The sequence below is a fragment of the Meles meles genome, chromosome 17 (genome assembly GCF_922984935.1).
Source record: "Meles meles chromosome 17, mMelMel3.1 paternal haplotype, whole genome shotgun sequence".
Classification (NCBI taxonomy): Eukaryota; Metazoa; Chordata; class Mammalia; order Carnivora; family Mustelidae; genus Meles; species Meles meles.
Genome location: NC_060082.1, coordinates 46,766,158 through 46,788,755, shown reverse-complemented (window position 1 = coordinate 46,788,755; position 22,598 = coordinate 46,766,158). Strand labels below are relative to the sequence as shown.

General features: G+C 39.8%; 1 protein-coding gene across 2 annotated transcripts in view; it reads left to right on the top strand.

The window, feature by feature from the left end:
- The window catches only part of PLA2G4A (phospholipase A2 group IVA), a 171,005-nt gene that overhangs the window by 44,577 nt on the left and 103,830 nt on the right, over positions 1-22,598 (top strand). Inside the window, exons 1-2 of one of the 2 annotated variants that reach the window (XM_045983485.1) lie at positions 8,532-8,649; positions 8,771-8,852. In XM_045983485.1, coding sequence (XP_045839441.1) covers positions 8,641-8,649; positions 8,771-8,852 — 91 coding nt within the window. In that variant the 5' untranslated portion in view covers positions 8,532-8,640. Of the gene's footprint in view, positions 1-8,531; positions 8,650-8,770; positions 8,853-22,598 lie in introns of those variants that run through there. The other variant, XM_045983484.1, reaches the window with a different exon arrangement.

Here is a 22,598-nt window from a genome sequence, read left to right as displayed (position 1 = left end):
CTAGAAAAGTGAAAAAGAGGGTGGTTAGTGATCTTCTACTCTTTCCCAGATACCAGTCATTCCTTAGGGTTCAGTCTGTGGAATTTTAAACTTAAAACAGGGATGGTTTATGAGAGTACTACCCTTAGAGGGCTCACACTCTCAAGGCTGCTCATTCTCAGCCTCCTCCTGTCTTAACCAGCACAAACGCTGCTTACCACTCTAGTTTTTGATGAATCCTTTGATTTTCGATCTCTTTCTTGGTAGTTAAGGCCTTTCTATCCTGTTAGTTCTTGGTTACTCTGTTAGTCTGTGTTCTCCAGAGCAACAGAATCAATAGGCGATAGAGAGGTAGGTATATAGATAGATAGAGTCTTAATTTAGCTTATAAATAACCAGAAATTTATCACTCCGAGTTCTGGAGGCTGGGAAGTCCAAGATCAAGGCGCCAGCATGGTTGTAGATGGCAAGGGCCCTGTTCCCTGGTTTGTAGCCATTCTGTCCTCACGAGGTGAAGAGGCAAGGACTCTGTCTAGATTCTCTTCTATAAGGGCACAAATCCATTCGTGGGGGTTCCTTACACTTCCCAAAGATCTCCTTTCATAATCTTTGAGGGGTTAGGATTCCAACATATGCATTTGGTGGGGGATGGGGTGGGAGGGAGACACAGACACTCAGATCATAGCAGTTAGATCTAGACACAGAGACTTACTTTGAAGAATTGTCTCATGTGGTTATGGAGGCTGTGAAGTCACACGGTCTGCCATCTGCAGGATGGAGCGCCAGGAAAGATGAGGGCATGATTCAGTCCACTTCTGGTGGCCTAAGAACCCAGGGAGCTAATGGCATAAATAGCAATCCGAGGTCAGGAGAAGATGACATGAGTGAGGGGTTTCAGCTCAAGCAGTAAGACTGGAAGAAAAGAGGCCAATCCTTCCTTTTGTTCTATTCAGGCCCTCAACAGATTGGGTGATGCCAGCCCACACTGGGAAGACAACCTACTTTCCTGAGTCCCTGATTCAAACGATAATCTCATTTGGAAAGACCCTCACATATACACCCAGGAGCAGTGTTTAATCTGAGCACCCTGGGGTCAGTCACACTTAGTCTTTCAAAAGTCTTTACTTATTTTGTAAAACCTTATTCAGTTTTTAGTTCTTTTCTGTGAGAAGTATAGAAGGGTCTTACAGTTGTTCGACCTACCATTACTACAGGTGGAGTTCCCCCGTTGTGTTTACTCTAGGTCAGTAGTGCCTCTAGATAATCCCCAGAGATAGATTTTTAAAAGTCTCATCTTGAAAGATTTCCACAGATGGTAAAATTGTCCTCCAGACTTACTTGACATTCAGTATTGATCTGTGTGAAATTCTAATGTTGGAGTCTGGGTTGGTTTCAGGGAACCCTTGACAAATCCCATGTCACTGGTGATATAATTACCATTTTATAGATGTGGAAACCAAAGTAGAAAAACTGAGTTGAAATATCAGGCAATCTGTTATAAATATCCTTGTGACTTATGTCCATGTGTTTTAGTTACGAAGCTTTCACTTCTTAATAGCAAAGATGAATTAATACCAAGAGAAGGTTTTGAAGAAGTCCCTTAAAATAAGGGTAAATTACTCCAAAGGACATCTGTAAATATGTCTATATTTTCAAGTCTGTTGGATCTACTAGACTTAACATACACATCTGAGGGGGTGCCTGGGTGGCTCAGTGGGTTAAAGCCTCTGCCTTCGGCTCAGGTCATGATCCCAGTATCCTGGGATCGAGCCCCACATCGGGCTCCAAGGAACCTGTCTCCTCAACACCCACCCCCCCCCGCCCTGCCGCCTGCCTCTCTGCCTACTTGTGATCTCTGTCTGTCAAATAAATAAGTAAAATAAAATATATAAATATATATTTATTAAAAAAAAAGTACACATCTGAAAATCATCATTGCGAAGATATCTTAGGTTTGAACAAACACGACAAACATGACATAGGTCAGTAATTCTAACCTAAATAAGCTTTTCAAAAAGATTTTATTTATTTGAGAGATCGAGAGAGAGAACATGAGAAGGGAGAAAGTCAGAGGGAGAAGCAGACTCCCCATGTACCTGGGAGCCCCATGCGGGACTCAATCCTGGAACTTCAGGATCATGATCTGAGCCAAAGGCGGTTGCTTAACCAACTGAGCCACCCAGGTACCCAGGTATTTTAATTTTAAAATAAATTAAAAAAAAAAAAAAGATTTTATTTATTTATTTGACAGAGAGAGAGACAGCTAGAGAGGAAACATGAACGGGGGAGGAGCAAAGGGAGAGGGAGAAGCAGGGTTCTCCCTGAGGAGGGAGCCCGATGTGGGACTCTATCACAGGAACCAGGGATCATGACCTGAGCCAAAGGCAGACGCTTAATGACTGAGCCACCCAGATGTCCCTAAATAAATATATCTGCCACCAAAAGCATCTTTAAGAATGTGTGGGGAAAATGTTCAAGTCTGCCTGGTGCTTCATATGTTCTGGTGAGGCTCTTCCAGGAGAATGAAGTACCTCTCTACGTCATGGTCCTTAACTGAGCCATAATTACTCCAAGGAGAGTGTAGGTTTCTTCAAGGGTATTGAAGTAGGGGAAAAGCTGATGTTCAAAAAAAATTTTTTTGTGTGTGGTACTATGGCTACTCAGTTACCATTGGATTAGAATCTACATCTCAGTTAAAATTTAAATGCTAAAAATTTGGGTAACTTGAATTTAGGTATCTTGATGAAGTTATAGTTCTATAAATTTATGGTGAGTATGTCATTAAATGAGTATTTTAGACTCAAGCTGGCACCATCAAATTTCTTTTTTGTACTGTTTTTCTGCAATCTCAGTAATCCTAATTAAAATAGGACTTAAAATCTTTTAACTTCACTGAAAATGAACTCTATATTTAATTTTAAAGATATGTACATATTTATTATGATATATATTATTACTGTATTAGATATATATTTGTTGTGTGAGTGGGGAAAGCTTCATGTTTATGAGAGAGAAGAAACTCAAGTCAGATTCCTTTATTTTTCTAGATTTTATTTATTTATTTGACAGACAGAGATCACAAGTAGGCAGAGAGGCAGGCGGGGGGGGGGGGGGGGAAGCAGGCTCCCTGCCGAGCAGAGAGCCCAATGCTGGGCTCGATCCCAGGACCCCGAGATCATGACCTGAGCCCAAGGCAGAGATTTTTTAACCCACTGAGCCACCCAGGTGCCCTCAAGTCAGATTTCTGATTATGATTTTCTTTTAATGAATAAAAATCTAGCTCTGTTAGAGCTAACAAATTCTGTTGACAAATTAGGTGTTTAGGATATTGGGATAATTTATGCATATGGCAGTCTGTGACTGAGAATTCTTTTTTTTTTTTAACATATAGTGTATTATTTGTTTCGGGGTACAGGTCTATGAATCATCAGTCTTACACAATTAGCAGCACTCACCATAGCACATACCCTCCCCAGTGTCCATCACCCAGCCACCCCATCCCTCCTACCCACTCCCCTCTAGCAACCCTCAGTTTGTTTCCTGAGATTAAGAGTCTCTTATGGTTTGTCTCCCTGTCTGGTTTCATCTTATTTCATTTTCCCCTCCCTTCCCCTATGATCCTCTGTCTTGTTTCTCAAATTTCTCATATCAGTGAGATCATACGATAATTGTCCTTTTCTGATTGCCTTATTTCATTTAGCATAATACCTTCTAGTTCCCTCCATGTCATTGCAAGATTTCAGGTTTTTTGATGGCTGCATAATATTCCATTGTAGATATGGACCACATCTTCTTTATCTGTTCATCTGCCAGTGGACAGCTAGGCTCTTTCCATAGTTTGGCTATTGTGGACATTGCTGCTATAAACATTGGGGTGCGTGTGCCCCTTTGGATCACTACATTTATGACTGGGAATTCTTAAATCAAGTTTAGGTAGCATTATAGATTATAAATAGATAAGCTGGCTGCTCATAAAAAATGTGAGAGAATAATAAAACAGTGCCTGTGCCTCTCAAAGTATTAGAATGAAACTCCATACCAGGAAGTGAAACTGAAAACAGGTATCTTATCTAAAAAACTATCCTAAATCCTAGATGACATCAGTGCAGAAATTCTTTTAAAACATTTTCTGAGATCTCTTTGAAACTGCTTGTTGCTGATTGTGATGATCACAATCTCTGGGTTCAGTAGTGAGATTCTCCAGTCTTTATCACACTAACAGCCTACGGTTTTAGTTTGAATTAAAATTAGGCAATGGCTGTTAAAGAAAGAAAGAAAGATATTTGCATGTAGAGTCTACCTCCTCTCACATCAGATTTGTTTTATGATCTTTTTTTTTTTTTTTGGTTTTTCCCTGTAGCAGCAGAACTTTCAGCAGATTAGAACAGTCTTCAGATTGATTCTGTACAAGCGGACTAGTCTTTTTTCCAATGCCCAATCATTTTAGTTACAAATGGTAATGTAATTTTTCAGAATGAATTTAATACAGTAACTATTTTCCTAATGACTGGGAAATTGTAATTGCGGGGGGGGAAAAAAAAGGCTTGTTATGTTCACTGTGGAAAAGATTAGGGATGAAAAAAGCCACTCCAAGTAAGGTAATCCAGTACCTGTAGGCAAAGCTTAAACCTGTGGCTGAGTCAGTATATCGAGCTTATATTTGACATCTCAATTGAAATATGGCATCTCTTTTTGCCAGCTACGGACAGGGATTGTGCTGAGTCATTAGTTTCCTCCAGAGAACACTGGTTGTGGATTCAATAATGTCATTTCCTCTGGTATCACCCGGAGACATAACCAAAAGTCTCCCGTCCAAGTCGGAAGTTAGCCTAGTCCATACTAGTTTGAAGTTTACATGTGATACTGGCCCCGCGAAACAAAAGAATTATCAGAAGATATTTGGATAGTTATTGACTGACACTAAACATTTTTCTCCAAGAATTTTTTACTTACTTTATAGGTGCTATAATCTTTATAGCTCTAAGAAAGAAATGGGAATGTCCTGAAAATAATTTACAGGTAATCTGAAGATTGGCAATGGTTCCAAAGTTAACTTATAAAAACCAAGAAAGTAGTTGATTTGCCCCTTATTTCCCGTGAAGAGTATGCAAGTATTTCATTCATTATAATCAAGACAGAGTTGAGGCTAAGGGAAATAAAAGCAGATTAAAACAGAGCTGAATGGGACGCCCGGGTGGCTCAGTTGGTTAAGCCACTGCCTTCAGCTCAGGCCATGATCCCAGGGTCCTGGGATTGAGTCCCTCATCAGGCGCCTTGCTTGGCAGGGAGCCTGCTTCTCTCGCTGCCTTTGCCTGCCTCTCTGCCTGCTTGTGTGTATTTTCTTGCTCTTTCTTTGGCAAATAAATAAAATATTAAAAAAAAAACAAAACAGCTGAATGATACAGAAATAACTCAGTTAACAGAGGAACTTCAGATCAATAAGCGATACAATAGACCAGATTATAACATTATCATCTCTCTGTATGTGTTATTTTTTCTATAATGTTGAGCTATTTTTTCTTAAGATTTTATTTTAAGTACTCTTTACACCCAAAGTGGGGATTGAACTCACAACCCCCGAGATGGAGTGAGATTCTGAGAGGTTAAATAAGCCTGGCATACATGGGTAAATCCTACTTGGTTGTAATTTTAATTCCTTTTATATATTATTGGATTCTATTTGCTATAATTTGTTGAGAATTTCTTCATCTATGCTTATGATAGATACTGGTCTATAGTGTTCTTTATTTTTTTCCTTATAAGGTCTCTCTCTGCTCTTTGTTATCAGGGTAATGCTGGCTTCATAAAATGAGCTAGGTACTGTTTCTTCTGCTTCTCTCTTCTGGAAGAGATTAGACAGTATTGGTATAATTTATTCCTTAAGTGTTTGGTAGAATTTATCAATAAATCCATCTGGGCCTGGTGCTTTCTGTTTTGGAAGATTAAGTATTGATTCAGTTTCTTTATTCAGATTGTCTTTTTCTACTTGTGTCAGTTTTGGCAGATTATGTCTTTCAAGGAATTGGTCCATTTCATCTAGATTATTAAATTCATAGTATTCCTTTATTATTCTTTTGATGTGAACAAAACCTAGAGGGAACGTCCCTCATTTATGATATTTGTAACTTGTGCTATCTTTTTTCTTCTTATTTAGCCTAGCTAGAGGCTTATCGATTTTGTTGCCCCTTTTCAAAGAAACAATTTTTAGTGTCATCTATTTTCTCTATTGATTTTCCATTTTCAGTTTTACTCATTCCTGCTCTACTTTTTACCATTTTTCTTCTGCTTACTTTGTATTTAACTTGCTTCTCTTTTTCTAGTAGACTCTTAGATGATTGATTTTAGATCTTTCTTCTTTTCATATATGCATATCATGAAATAATACATGAAATATATGTATGTATGAAATAATATGTATGTCAATATACATATTATTTAATTTCCTTGTAAGCATTACTTTCACTGAATTCCCCCTAATTTTGCTAAGCTGTAATTTCATTTTCATTTAGTTCTAGATATTTAAAAATTTCTCCTGAGCCTCCTTAATTAACATATGTGTTATTTAAAAGTGTGTTATTTAATCTCCAAGTACTTGTGATTTTCCAGCCATCATCCTGTTTGGTTTCCGGTTTAATTCTGTTGTGGTCTGAGAGGACACGTTGTATGATTGTTCTACGTGATCTTAAGAAGAATGTGCGTTCTGCCTTTGGACAAAGTAGTCCATAGATGTCAATTTTATCTAGTTGACTAATGGTGCCGTTGAGTTCAGCTGTATTCTTACTCATTGTATGCCTGGTAGATTTGTTTATTTATTTATTTCTAAGACTTTATTTATTTATCAGAGAAAACGAGAGAGAGAGCACAAGCAGGAGGGAGTGGCAGGCAGAGGGAGAAGCAGGTTCCCCACTGAGCAAGGAGCCTGATGTGGGACTCGATCCCAGGACGCTGGGATCATGACCTGAGCTGGAGGCAGACACTTAACTGACTGAACCACCTAGGCTTCCCAGGTCTGTCTATTTCTGATAGAGGGGTGTTGAAGTCTCTAACTGTGATAGTGGGGGTTTTTGGGGTTTTTTTTGTTTGTTTGTTTTTTTGGTGGGGACAACATGTGTGTGATTTTTGGTTGTATAAAGCTGAGTATAGGACCGGTGGGTCTAGGTAGGGAGAGAGAGATGGGGGGTGCTATGTGATCAGGCTCACAGAAATCCCAAAAATATGGAGGTGTAGGGAAACCAGAGATAAGGGAACAAACCAGACCACCCTGCCCTAGGCATGTGGGGTTGGTGTCTTTTTTATGATAATCACCGGTGACCAGCAAAGAATTGCGAGACCCTAGGTGGAAAGGAGGCCATTGAAGGTATTAGGACTAGTCCTTGCTCAATGGTGATACCATTAGAGATGTTAAATGGATTTAAGGTCCCTGGTTAGCTTTCTATAAAAGACCAACCCTAAGGGCCCTCAGTGGCAACCCTGTGGGGACCCTTCTCACTCTTAAGAGCTTTTTCTCTATCTTCACTTAACACACATCCATCAATTTACTCACTCTCCTTGGTCCATGAGATTCATTCTTAGACTCAGTGAGACGAGAACCTAGCTTGGCCGCTTCCAAGCAACACACTTCTTTGTGAGCATTCGTTTCATTTATAACTGATAGTTTTACTTATATGGAGTGAAACTTTAGCTGCTTGGAACACCTCAAGACATAGAAGGTATTTCTCTTCAATAATAAACTCAAATAAGAGTTATCTTGAAACATTTCACAGGATTCTCTGCCTTTTTAAACAAAGAATGCTCGTCATTAATGTCTTCACCACTTCCTGATGCTGTGTTATAAATCTGAACATAAATTATTTCTACTGATAGAGCGATACCTTCAGAAACTGGAGTGCTAACTGTTGATCGTCCATCTCACTACTGCTGGTCCTTATGAATCTATGTTTTTAGAATTTTTTTTTCCAGCCTCCTTGATTTTAGACTCTCATTACTCCTTTATCAGTATTGCCAGTATCTTAGCTTCTCAAAATCAATTATGGACTTCTTAATCAGTGAAGCAAGTCTGCTAAAGTTAGGAAAGATAGGAGTGGCTAATGAATGTGGGCCTCTTCTAAGATTAGACAGACTTCAGCTTCAGATAAGGACTTCGCAACTTTCAGTTGCTCAGAGAACTTTGTGAGTTCCTGCTTCCTTATTCGGCTTCAGTTGATAGAGTTGTTGGCTACTTTCTAGTGAGGTGAAGTATTTACTAAAGTCTTCCAGAAACTTTTAACATTGCTGCATATGGTTTATAACAGAGATCAGTAGTCCTCTGGTTATGGCCGTAGGTCCAAAGGATTTTGAATACTGCTGTGGAAATGTCTTGCCAAAAAAAAAAAAAAAAAAAAAAAAAACCTTTCACTGAACAGTAACAATAAAAACAAACAATGCAAACATCTTGCTCAGACTTTGCCTCTCTGAGCCCAGGCTTCCTTGTCTTTCCATACAAAGCCTGATTGTCTTCCTAGAAGGCCTGTGATCCTCATTTACATTTTCCCTCAAGCTTGGTAAACCTGACAGGAAAACTTCCAGTAGTTAAATGGTGGTGAAGCATGGCCTAAACTTCTCAATAATTCTGTGGTGGGAGAGAAGAGAGACTCGAATAAGTAACAGCCCTGGGATCAAAGGATGTTTCTGGTATGAATGTTACTTCCCTTCAACCTGAATCTTTGTAACTAGTCTCGAGGAAACAGTGAGAACAGTTTGCTTGGATTCTATGCTGGAAGCTTGTTTTTAATTTACTACTATTAATTTCCAGGTGGAGCACCAGTATTCCCACAAATTCACGGTGGTGGTGTTACGTGCCACCAAAGTGACCAAGGGGGCCTTCGGTGACATGCGTAAGTGTCCTTATTTGCTTTTCTGTTGAAAATGAATAATTGTGGTTCACTCTTTAGTTGCACTAGTTCTCTGATAAGCAGGGGTTGGGGGGCTGTCCCTCTTTCAAATGTGGTTATCTTTGTCTAGATCTTTAAATGATAACATTTTGCTAAGTTCTCTGGTGCTCTGGTCTCTGTGAGAATCGTGTTTTACTTTTTTTTTTTTTTTACATTTTTACATTTTACTTTACATTAATTGAGAGTACTTGGAGTCAGACAAAATGACTGTCTCAGGACAAACCGATTTTTGGAATTAAATGCTATTTATTTTGGAAACAGTGCGACTTAAGACTTCACGCAAGCTGCCTCTGAGGCAGGGTGCCTGCAGAATTAAAAAAAAAATGCAGTTTCTCTAGTTCTTACGCCTTTGAGTGTGTTTATTATGTGTGGAAATAGCCATAGAAACTGTTGGTAGCCCAGCTGGAAGCGACCTGAGCCACACAGCCTGAGGAGGATCTTGTTAAATGAGCTTGCTGGCAGTGTCCTTCTCCGGCTCTGGAAAGCAGTTTTCCTGGTTAATCTCCCTACTCAAATGGCTGGCGGGGAGGGGGGCGGGGGTTACCAAGGGGGAAGGGGATCCAAGGAAAGATAAGGATGATGATGATGAATCTGGCAAAGTTTTATATTATTGTTAAAATGTGGGAATGGGCAGTTAACCCCTCAGAAGAGGTTTTGGAGAAAGAAGGGAGGTTGCAGTTAATGGGTGTGGGAAACAGGGACGTCTGCCCTTACAGATACTCGGAGGAAGGGAATCTTGGCGGTGAGAGTGAGAAGTCCAGGCGGAGCAAACAGCATGTCCAAAAGTGAGAGAAAAGCAGGCGCTTGTGAGGACCCAGAATGGGTCCAGTGTTGTCAGAGAACAGAGAGCAAAGGGGAAGGGGATGAGCACTAATAGCACAAAGTCCAAGATTGCAGTTTCGTCAGAAATGCAATGGAGGAAAGTTTGATGACATTTGACTCACAAGTCACACGATTGGATCCTCATTTTATAAAAAAAAAAAAAAAAAAAAAAATGTTTATTCTGGCCATTTTACGCTAAATAGATTGGGAGCAAATGCGGAATATGCTTTTTAAGAATACAAATAATACTATAAGAATAAAAATAACAGTGAATATAAGAATAAAAATAAACTTGTTAAAATCATGCTGAAAATGGGCTAATGAAGAAGAGTTAAATACTAAGAAAAAAATGGAAGATCGGTGCTCAAGCCTTCAATGAATGAAAAAGAATGTCTGGAGAGTGGGTAAAAGAAGTAAAATGGGAAACAGGACATAGAATCTTCGGCTGAGAGAGGTTGTCATGAGAGGTGAGGGAACAAGGACAGTTTCTTCAACTTTGATCTGGACCAGTGGTTTATATTCTAAAATTTATCTCCTACTTCAGTCCAGCCCAATCACTCCTTTGTCAGTGTTCTTCTGAGGTGATTCTTATTTTGCTTTTTATAATTCTTTGTACTTTCATTACTTTATTTTATTTTTTTTAAAGATTTTATTTATTTGACAGAGATCACAAGTAGGCAGAGAGGCAGGCAGAGAGAGAGAGGAGGAAGCAGGCTCCCCGCTGAGCAGAGAGCCCGATGCAGGGCTCTATCCCAGGACCCCGAGATCATGACCTGAGCCAAAGGCAGAGGCTGACCCCACTGAGCCACCCAGGTGCCCCCTGTATTTTCATTATTTTAAAGAGAGTTCACCGGAAGAAAGAGAAGTCACATCAGAAGCCGTATTTAAAAACTGGTATATCCCTCATGACCTGGGGAAAAGGTATAGGCTTTATAACAAAGAGGTTGACTGTTAGAAAAGCTGTTCTTAGTTCACTGAAGCGTGTGTCCGGAACTTGCCACACATGCAAGTCACTGACCTAATTTGACTTTTAAAAAATATATAGTTAGGTTTTGGGGCGCCTGGGTGGCTCAGTGGGTTAAAGCCTCTGCCTTCAGCTCAGGTCATGATCCCAGGGTCCTAGGATGGAGCCCCACATCAGGCTCTCTGCTCAGCAGGGAGCCTGCCTCTCCCTCTCTCTGTGCCTGCCTCTCTGCCTACTTGTGATCTCTGTCTGTCAAATAGATAAAATCTTAAAAAAAAAAAAAAAAAAAAAATATATATATATATATATATATATATATATATAGTTAGGTTCTAATACAAAGCAGCAACGTACACAGTGGAGGATTCCCATAGTGCAGGACTCTGTCGAGCAGAGACAGTGGGTTTTGCTGTGTTTTAAGATGAGCCAAACAGCAGTTAAAACTCTCTGCTCTCTGAATTGCCTTCAACTGGTGTGGATCTGATTTCCTAGCTGCTCCCCCCCATCGGTACAGGCGCTTGGCCTGTGGTTTTTAGTATTAAGGCAGAGGAGACAGTGGTACAGGAAGTGTCATTTTAAACGTAGATGAGTGACATTGATAATAATACTTACAAATTAACATGAGATGTTAATTTCTCTCAGAAACGTGGAACAGATACATTTGACTTTATTTCACTTGAGTTATTATACAATTTTTGGGGGGGGTAGGGGAGGGAATTGTTGCCAGCCCTTTATGTCACCTAGTGAGTTTACAGAAAGTCAGGAGGAGATAAGAAGAAAGAAAAAGTCTCAGAGAAATGAATTCATGGAGAAGGGTAGCATGAAAAAGTAAAAGGATGATATACAGTGCCAAGCACTTTATTTTTGAGAAGTTGTGGGATATCACAGTGAGACAAGGTATTGGCATTAGCTGTCACTTATACAAATTACCAAGTAAACTGAATTTGGGATCTTTGTATATAGAAGTTCCTCTAGTATGGACAAGGATTAAGCTATAGGAACTGTCGTAAGGTCTGTGGAGACCATGAAAACAGAAACACTTTTCTGCTATTGATACAATGTGTCTGCATTTATTTAGAAAGGCAAGTTTCCATAAAGTTTTACATATTGGTAAAGAAGAATGACAGCTTGCTATTGGGTTTTTTGTTTTTGTTTTTGTTTTTGTTTTGTCTGTGTATATGGGGGCCTTCTCAAGAGTGCCACACATATCAAGTGGGTGATTGCCAGTAAAATACCTATATCCACCTTTTTCCTTTTTTAAGATAATATTAAGATTATATCAATTTTTTATTTTGTCCCTTGATAAATCATCCTGTTCTAATTATCTCCACTTAAAAATACTGTATTAGGGGCGCCTGGGTGGCTCAGTGGTTTAAGCCGCTGCCTTCGGCTCAGGTCATGATCTCGGGGTCCTGGGATCGAGTCCCGCTTCGGGCTCTCTGCTTGGTGGGGAGCCTGCTTCCCTCTCACTCTCTCTGCCTGCCTCTCTGCCTACTTGTGATCTCTCTCTGTCAAATAAATAAATAAAATCTTTAAAAAAAATACTGTGTTAAATTGCTAAAACATCATAATAAAATTAGCAGTACCCCATGAACTGTCTTTTGAGGGGTCAGAGCTGACATTTGGACGACCCCTTCCCAGTCCTGGTTGCTAATTTCAGTGTGCGCTCAACTATCTCATTCAGACCAGTATTCCAGGGACAGCCCTTCGTTGCCTTCTTATGCTCCTGTCCTATGAAGAGGTAGTTTGAAGTTATTTTTTGCACCTGACTCACCATAGTCTTATTTCTAAAACAAGTACTTTGCATTAATTTGCCAGTATTAACATAACTCTCACTTTTAAAGGTACAGGAAGTTGTAGTTAGATCTGACATGTAGCCAGGGGCATGTTAACATTGCACCAGGTGCAGGTGTTGGATGGATGCATGTTGAACTTCGTATTCTTTATTGTTCCTTTCCTCTTCTAGCAGAAGTTACCTATTTGCAGAATGACTGCAGTGACCATAAAATTTCAGTTGGTGATAGTTTCCTTTGCACGTATGTGAAACAAAAAACACATAACCCTGGCCACAAAACCGAGTTTAAAACAGAATGAAATAGCTGGCCAAAAAAATGTTTTCGTTACCTCACCGAGTTTCTGCTCCTTTTAAAAAGTGTTGGTGAGGGGCGCCTGGGTGGCTCAGTGGTTTAAGCCTCTGCCTTCGGCTCAGGTCATGATCTCAGGGTCCTGGGATCGAGCCCCGCATCGGGCTCTCGGTTCAGTGAGGAGCCTGTTTCTCCCTCTCTCTCTGCCTGCCTCTCTGACTACTTGTGACTTCTCTCTCTCTGTCAAATAAATAAAATATTAAAAAAAAAAAAGTGTTGGTGAAAACACAGATCATGTATGATAATGGAGGCTAGTCTCAGAATTCAGAACTAGAATTAAAGTCATGTTTCATTCCCTAAGATGAAATCAGAAAATGGATACCATAGTGTTTTTATCTGTTTTTTAAAGATTTATTTATTTATTTGAGAGAGAGAGAGTGAGACAGCATGGGGGTGGTGGGCAGAGGGAGGAGGAGAGAGAATCCTCTGAAGCAGACTCCATCCTGAGCACAGAGCCTGATGCAGGGCTTGATCTCACGACCCCAAGATCATGACCTGAGCCAAAATCAGGAGTCGGATGCTCAACCGACTGAGCCATCCAGGTGCCCCACCAGTGTTAGAAATTTTTAAAATCCGAATTAAGTACATATGTTAAGGATTCTTGGCTAGTTGTAATGGACACTGAACTCTTTCTCTTTACAGAATTATCATCATCAACATTAGGGTTTTCAAGGACAGTTGTAGGACAGTAGATGGATCTTCCTTAAGTATTCAGGAGAACACAGAGCTTAATTCCAACATTTAAACTTTAAGAAAAAATAAATACATTTGGGAGAATTATGAACTCATTGTACTGAAGCTAATTTTTCTAAGATTGTATTGCTTAATATCTTAAGGTACTCTTTTTTCTTAAGAACCTCAAGCTTTGGGTGCCTGGGTGGCTCAGTGGTTAAGCCTCTGCCTTCGTCTCAGGTCATGATCTCAGGGTCCTGGGATCGAGTCCCACATCGGGCTCTCTGCTCCATGGGGAGCCTGCTTCCTCCTCTCTCTCTCTCTCTCTCTCTCTCTGCCTGCCTTTCTGCCTACTTGTGATCTCTGTCAAATAAAATATTAAAAAAAAAAAAAAAAAAAGAACCTCAAGCTTTTATTTTTCATAATGTCTCTATGGGTAAGTGATGTTTTATTGCAGGTAAACTCATAGCAAGATCTAGATCAAGTTCCTAATTTTTAAGTAGCTATGCCATTTGCAGTTCCAAGGCTAACCTCATCTCCCCAAGTAGTGCTTTTCAAACATTAATGTCCATATGAATCTCCAGGGGTTCTTGGTCAAAGTGCATATTCTGACTGGGTAGGTGTAGGAAAGGTCTTCCTCTTTCCTCCAGTCTTGCTCTCCCAAGCAGCAGCCTCGATCCCTTCACCTCTAGGAACACCAAGAAGATTTAGCCTCTTGAAGGGACATGACTCTCAACACAGAGTGTTACTAATCCCCTTCAAAAGGAGCTTAGAATTCAACCTTCCTAATTGTAAACATTTGCCTGAGAGGCAGGGTGTTGGATGTGTACGTACAGAAACATTGTCTATTTAATTTTTTGAGAATCTTCATCAGCAGCAGGAACAATGTTGAAATGACTTTGAAAAATGTGTTATCGCTCTCTGGTAGACATTCTTGGGTATCGCAGTAATCACATCTCTAGGGAGGAAGCAGAGTGTATTCATGAAAGAACGTGGTCTCCAGAGACAAAACACTACTCCCTAGTCCCTAGTTCTCTTCTTTTTTCACCATAGAGATGTTAGGAGAATTCAAGGAGTTGACTAGTGTGAAGTACTCGCATGCCTGAACCATGGTACACACTCAGTAAGTATTACCTACTATGGTTAAAATTATTTCAGATACCAAAATCAGAAGACATTTGTTTCTTAAATAGAATCTTTGTGTGAGCTAAAGAATATTCTTTGGGGACAGTCTGTGCCCTCAGATAATTTTCACTTTTTCATCTTGGGAGACAAGAAATAGAAGAAAGAAATTGTCCACGGCGGATGTGTTGAGCAAATCGCTGGATCCTTCTTTTTTCAGCTTGGAAGAAAGGAATGGTGGAATGGCACTCGCCTTGTCTTTTCTGATACCTTGGAGCACAGTTCACGCCTGTACTCCTCTGACAGCGTTCCGGACTTCTGTTTAACACTTGTCACCTGGGCATCTTAATGAAGTACTTGTAAAACCTGTGTCTTACTCACGTTTTAGAAAATCGGTGCTTAGCCTTGAGTCTGGCCTAGTAGTTAGATCTCAGAGGATTTTGGATTAATGAATAGGATACACAAATGTGTGTGATTATACCTTTCATCTTGGATATTGCTTTCTTTGGGCCTCCTAAAGAGAGAATTTTAAGAATAATTTCTGGGGCGCCTGGGTGGCTGAGTCGGTTGATTTGGTGCAGGTTTTGATTTCATGTTGGTGAGATCAAGCCCCTTGTTGATTCTCTCTCTCCCTCTGCTGCTTCCTCCACTTGCCTCTCTTAAAAAGTAATTAAAATAAAATAAAATATATATATATTCCATCTTTTAAAAAAGATTTTATTTATTTATTTGTTGGAGAGAGAGAGCACACAAGCAGGGTGAACAGCAGGCAGAGGGAAAATCAGACCCCTGCTGAGCAAGGAGCCTGATGTGGGACTCGATCCCAGGACCCCGGGATCGTGACCCGAGCCAAAGGCAGAGGCTTAACCAACTGAGCCACCCAGGCTGTTATTTCTATCCATAGTTATCTAGAATCTTCCTGGGTTTCAATGTACAGAAACTTTATAACACCTTTGGATTAATAGAATCAATCTTTTCTTAGATTAATTATTGTTTCAAATATATATATATTTTACAAATGGTGCTGCTGTTGGCCTGTAGCCACCTGCTACCCTTAAGTATATTTTTCTGAAATCAGACATTTCCCTAGCATTAGCCCTTAAGTTAATGATGAACCCAAGTTTTGGTTTACTAATATTTTTGGAATGTTTTTGAGAATCCACCCAAGGTTTTTAAAAATTCTATGTATAATGAAACTGTTTCCCAATGGGACTTTTATGGGAGATAATTTCAAGATGATTAAAATGTTCCAGAACATGCCTGTCTCAGATCCCTTATCTTGTATTTTCTGTAAAGTTGAGAAATAGATTGTGTTAGGAGGGCACTACTGTTCTTCTTTCCTTTCGAATGTCACGTAGTTTAGTAAATGGCCAAATGTTTTATGAGCACAGTTAGTCTTTTTTTATCTTTATTTAAATGTCATAAGATTTTGTGTGTGTCTGTGTGTGTGTGTGTGTGTCTTATATGTTTATATATTTGTGTGTCTAGGCCTGATGAGTACAGTAAATACTGTCCTATGATAATTTGGTGATATCAGTCGGTCCTTGGGTAGATTTTCAACACACTTCATAAGATTAAAGCTGTATTCCAGTTGTGCATTTGCTCGCAGTGCTTTTGAGAGAGAATAAAATCAGGTTCCCATAAAAATGAAGAGTATGTTACCAGTACTAATAGAGACACAGTCCACGTGTTCTCTCTCTTTTTTAAAGACCTGTCACCGATCGAGCCTATTTATTTAGCTTTTTTTAAACCATGTATGTCTCATAGTTGAGTTTTTTTGTCTTTAAGTACTTTTTTTTAAAGACTTTAAAAAATTTATTCATTTGACAGAGATCACAAGTAGGCAGAGAGGCAGGGAGAGAGACGGGGGGAGGCAGGCTCCCCGCCAAGCAGAGAACCCGATGCGGGGCTCGATCCCAGGACCCCGAGATCATGACCTGAGCCAAAAGCAGAGGCTTTAACCCACTGAGCCACCCAAACGCCCCTTAAAATACTTTTTGTATTTTTCACATGTATAGTTTAACATGTTAATGTTCTACCCAGTGAAGGGAGATCTTCATTCTAAAAACTTTTAAAAAACTAAGTGATATGCAGCCATCTTTTTGTGTGTTAAGTAAATTCTCTTTGCCAAAAATCATATACCACTTCCGTATTGAAAAGGTGTGATTAATATCTCATGGAATTAAATTTAAAAATAGTTAAATGTTTCTTAAATTTCCTCAAAAAAGTGTGCTCTTAAATGTTTTATGTCAAAGAGAATACCTCTGCTGCTCTGAAAGTTTAAACATTTATGTGAAAACACTTATCATATATGTTCTTTTAGTATATTTCCATATTTTAAAATTTACTTAAAAATATAAAGTATATATGGAGTGCCTGGGTGGCTCAGTGGGTTAAATAAAGCTTCTGCCTTCGGCTCAGGTCATGATCTCAGGGTCCTGGGATCGAGCCCCGCATCCGGCTCTCTGCTCAGCAGGGTTCCTGCTTCCCCATCTCTCTCTCTGCCTGCCTCTCTGTCTACTTGTATCTCTGTCTGTCAAATAAATAAATAAAATCTTAAAAAAATATATAAAGTATATAATGTAGATATTGAAATGACTAGGGAAGGGAATGACTAATAAAACTTAGTCAAGGAGTAGTCCGGGGATTTTGCAGATGTCACTGACTCCTTAGAAGTATTCTTCCATTTTTACTCTTCCCAATGCACCAATATATTTTTTTATGAAATATTTCAGATAAAATTCTAGACAGAATTATTTTAAGTTGATGTACAAGGTTAATCGAAATCTGCAGGTGCAAAATGAAGTAACAGCTTTGAACTCTTAACTTTGCAAAAGAAATGTTAAATATATAACACATTCTTAACGTGCGTTATTAATGTCCTCATCAATAAATGCAGAGCTTCTGTTGTTTATACCTCCTACTCACTCAGTGCCTTGAGAAACATAAAAGAAATAAACATAATACGTGTGGTAGTAACGATGGAAGGCCTGTCCCATACGCAAGAGGAAGCATGGCTTAGAGATTGGAGCAAGGACTCAGCCACTGGCTTGCTTGGATTCCAATCTCCTTTCTATTTATTAACCCCATGATTTGGGGTAAGTTACTTAGCTTTACTAGGCCTCAGTTTCCTTAGGGGTTAAATGGGGGTAATAGTTAACGCCTTCCTCATAGGTTTTTAAATGAGGATTAACTATGATGCTAAAGTGTTTAGAAAGGTGTTTGATGAAGAGTGTACACAATACATGTTAAATAAATAAATGCTAAGGAGAGTTCTTAGAACTTAACATTATACTTCATTTATTCAGCTTAGTAACACTAACAGAAGATATGTGCTGTTTTTATTTTAATTTTGTAGGTACAAACTTTTTTAAAAAAGACATTAAGTAAATAATCTAAAATCACATGGCTGTTGGGTTTTCTGGCTACAACTTAAACATATCTCACTCTGATGCTTACTTGTACAGCGGCTTTGCCTTTGAGCTATTTGTGGTCTAGATGAGAAGATGAAATAGATATGAATAACTCTGGGAAACCAACCCAAGAAGGTATGCACTCAGGAATTGTGTGTTTAGGCTATGTGATGTTATTGATTTTGAAAAGTGTTGGCAGTAAGCTTCCCAGAGGGCTTCACAGCTTGAATGGAGATTGAGATAGGTTTTAAAACTAAGTAGAATTTTATTATGTTATTATTAAATAGTTTTGACATTTCGATTTAGAAAAAAATCATAAAAGTTTTTAAACATGGGACAGAGTATGTATACTATACATTATCAGGGAATCTGGTCATTTTTTAATGGTTGATGCTAGATAATAAACATCAAGTACCAAGGATAATGCCTTGTTTGAGTATAGTGGTTCTAAACAGGGGTGGGGGTTGATTTTGCTGCACAGGGTACATTGGGCTATAAATCTAGAGACATTTTTAACTGTCACAGTTGGGGGATCCTACTGGCACCTGGCGTGTAGAGGTCAGGAAGCATTGCAGAGAAAAAAATTATCTGACCCAAGGGGTGCCTGGGTGGCTCAGTGGGTTAAGCCTCTGCCTTCGGCTCAGGTCATGATCTCAGCAGGGTCCTGGGATTGAGTCCCACATCGGGGTTTCTGCTCAGCAGGGAGCCTGCTTCCCCCCCCCCACACCCCCCACTCTCTCTGCCTGCCTCTCTGCCTATTTGTGGTCTCTCTCTCTCTGCCAAATAAATAAATAAAATCTTTTTTAAAAATTTAAAAAATTAAAATAAAAATAAAAAAAGAATTATCTGACCCAAAATGTCAGTAGTGTCAAGGTTGAGAACTCCTTTGTCAATAAAAAATAAGAATCATTCTTTTGTAGGGTAGAATGCATATCTGCGGCTAAATCCGTATAGCTAACATTAACCGTATAAATAAATGAGTATGTTTTCTAATACTATGTAAGACTTTTTAGAGAACAGGTCCTTCCTCTCCAACATAAACAGATGCCAAGAAACATTCCTAGATTCTAAACTTATAAAAACATCCAGACATAGACACTGATAACGCAGGTATTTTTGTTTCCTTCCAAGAAGGTATCATAGAAATTGAAGCTAAAAGGTAGGGCAGGTAGCAAGCGAAATTTCAGTTCTGTTCTAGATTGATGTTTGCTGGCTTTGGGTTGTTTTGAATTGATCTTTCTCTCTTTGCTCGTGAATATCAACATTCTTCACAGTCAGTTTGTTGTTGCTGCTGCTGTCTGTTTTACCATATGCTGGATGGTAGCCCACGTCATCGATGTACTGAGTCCACTGTTGGCTCCCAGCCGTATCAAGTCATTTGCGTGTAGATGCCTCTGGGCTTGCTTCCTAGCGTCCGTTTGGCTGATGCTACATTCTGATGGTTTCATGTCCCTTTACAAAAGGGAACATGTGACCTGAGAAACCGCTTTTATAGATCTGAGGCTGTGAGAAAAAGAAAAATGAAAAAATAGGGAGAGTTCAAATTGGAGACTCTGCCTGATCAAGGGATTCAAAAATAGTGTTAATAAAACTGCTTTGTGGGGCACCTGGGTGGCTCAGTGGGTTAAGCCACTGCCTTCGGCTCAGGTCATGATCCTGGGGTCCTGGGATCGAGTCCCACATCGGGCTCTCTGCTCAGCGGAGAGCCTGCTTCCCGCTCTCTCTCTCTCTGTCTGCCTCTCTGTCTACTTGTGATCTCTCTGTCAAATAAATAAATAAAATCTTTAAAAAAAAAAAACTGCTTTGTAATTTCAATTAGCAATAACCATGCCTCGGATAAACTTCACTGGCTACAAAAAGAAAAGACAAAAAAAAAAAAAAAACAAACAACCAAACCTCACTGGCTACAATCCAGCCACTGTGGCAAAGTAGTTTGTAATTTCAGATGAGGGAAAGGTATTCTATGATGATTTGAGTGGCTAGACGATGCTGCTCTCGTTGTAAGGGCTTTGCTCTTCTCTCTCCAGTGTATCCAGAATCACGGCTGAAGTTCTGTTTTACGAAACCACTTTGAATTCGCTAACTTTTCTAGCTTCTGCATTTCTAGCAACTTGCAGGGACTCTCCTTCAGCATCTGTCCTCATAACAATTCAGACTCTGTGCCCTTTCTGGAGGAAGCAGGGCCTTCTGTCTAGGAACAAGTCCCTTGACATTCTACCCTGTTCCTTGGAGTTATTGAGGGAGGCAAGCTGGGATTCAAAGGTTTATTATTATATTTGCATTTAGAGCTTGCAAATAAAGGTTAAATGCAAATTCATTTGGAAGAAATGACTGGCATTGACTTACATTAAAATACAAACGAATGGGGTGGAACAGAGCTCCAGGAAGGTAGAGACATACTAGCCACGAATAGAGAGAAGTTGGAGGGAAGGTTGGTCTACCTAAAGTAAAGATCACCTTTTCTGCAGTATTGCTTGGAGCTAGTCCATCGCCCATTACTTCAACAATATTTATACAATATTTATATGTTTCTGTAATGTCTCAGAGTTTATGCTGGACTCCAGTAGTGAATGGGAAGGGTATGGTTCCTGCCATCGCAGAGCTTACAGGTTAATAGAGGCAAAATAGGTAAGAGTTATTAGTGTTGGTGTATTTGAAAGAGCAAGAAATTTGGCTTCTGAAAGATTAGGCTAAAATCCGGTCTCTGAATGACCTTGCTCAGGTTACTAAAGGCGTCCAAGTCTCAGCTTCCTCACCTACATGATGGGAATAATAATTCCTAAATCAGCAAGTTGAAGCTTGATGTGGAATTATTTTTATTTTACGGAGATGTATATAGATGTGGCCTTTAGGGAACATGATCTGTAGTGGACAATCTTAACCTGATAAGAAAACAGAACAACTAGTTGATTGGGGATGTGTGAACTGGATAAGGGAAAAATAGAACATCTCATTCCACTCGTCCTTTTATGTGTATGTATTTGGATCCTTGAAAATTCTTAGGACAAGGACACAACTTAATAATGTTTAGTTATCAGCTAAAATGTGAGAAGAAAGCATGAGGAGGGCACCTGGGTGGCTCAGTTGGTTTAAGCGACTGCCTTCTCCTCAGGTCATGATCCTGGAATCCCAGGATCGAGTCCCGCATCATGCTCCCTGCTTGGCAGGGAGTCTGCTTCTCCCACTGATCTCTCTCTCTCTCTCTTACTCTCTCTCTCAAATAAATAAAATCTTAAAAAAAGAAAAGAAAAGAAAGGAAAGCATAAGGATATGCACAAGTAGAAGAGAATCCATGTTTTCTTACTCAGAACCAATGCTTCCGCCACCAGTGTGACTGTATGGAATGTTCGAAATGTGTGGATTCCAGAGATGCCTCATGGCTTAAGTGTTAACTCCTGAGGGTGATGCTGCTGTGCGTGGGGGAGGAGGGTCACTGACTGGAAGGAGAACCTGGGGTCCAGTGAGGGGGGCTCTGTAAGTCCTTTCTTTTCTTTTTTCTTTTTCTTTTTTTTAGATTTTATTTATTTATTTGTTTATTTGACGGACAGAGATCACAAGTAGGCAGAGAGAGGGGGAAGCCAGCTCCCCGCCGAGCAGAGAGCCCAATGTGGGGCTCGATCCCAGGACCTGAGACTATGACCTGAGCTGAAGGCAGAGGCTCAACCCACTGAACCACTCAGGCGCCCTTCTGTAAGCCCTTTCTCACCACGCTTAGGCCTGCCCTCCCAGCCCCTGTCTGTGAGGGACAAAAGTGTGTTTCACGAAGAGGACTGTGGATTTATGCTGGGGGCATTACAAAGAGTGGTTTGAATGTGGGAAAGATAAGCAACTATGAGATTATGTGACGGGTCCAGGTGAGAGGTATTGCTTAGTTGAGCTGGGCGGTGATGTTTTGAGTGGGCTTGAGGAAGCAGAGGTGACAGGCACATGAGAGGTGGAATCGGGGAGACAGATTGGGTACAGGAGCTGTGAGGAAAAGAGAATGAGTCTCCTGTTTCCAGCTCTGATGGCTGGGAGTGAGGGGCTCCATGAAGTAAAATAGGAAAGTCAGGAAAAATAACAAGTTTTTACTTTTAGGGTTTTGTTTTATTTTGCTTTGTTTTTCTTTTTTCTTGAAGGTAAGGAAAGAAAGATGGAAGGGAAATAAATTTGTTTTGTACAGGTTGAGTTTGAGGTATTTTCAAGGCTTTCAAGAACAGATTCAAAATCTCAGAAGACGGAAGGGCTCTGAGCTGTAGATTAGGGAGAGTGTCCTATTTATGCATAAACTAGAGCCTTCCAGAATTGGAACTAGTACTTCCAGAATTGATTCAGAATGGTTAAAAAAAGATGGAAGCCTTTGAAAATGTATTACTGAGCAACAGGATTTATACGGACATGGGATCAAGAATCTCATGTTTGTCGTATTTCTACCACCTCCTTCTTGCAGCCTTGAGGGAGTGAATGAATGCATTACGACTGCAGTTTAAACCTTGAAGACTATCAGTTTTGAAGGATCTGAGATTAATCAAACTGCAGGATTCATGTGTGTCACGTGATCTGATGGGTACAT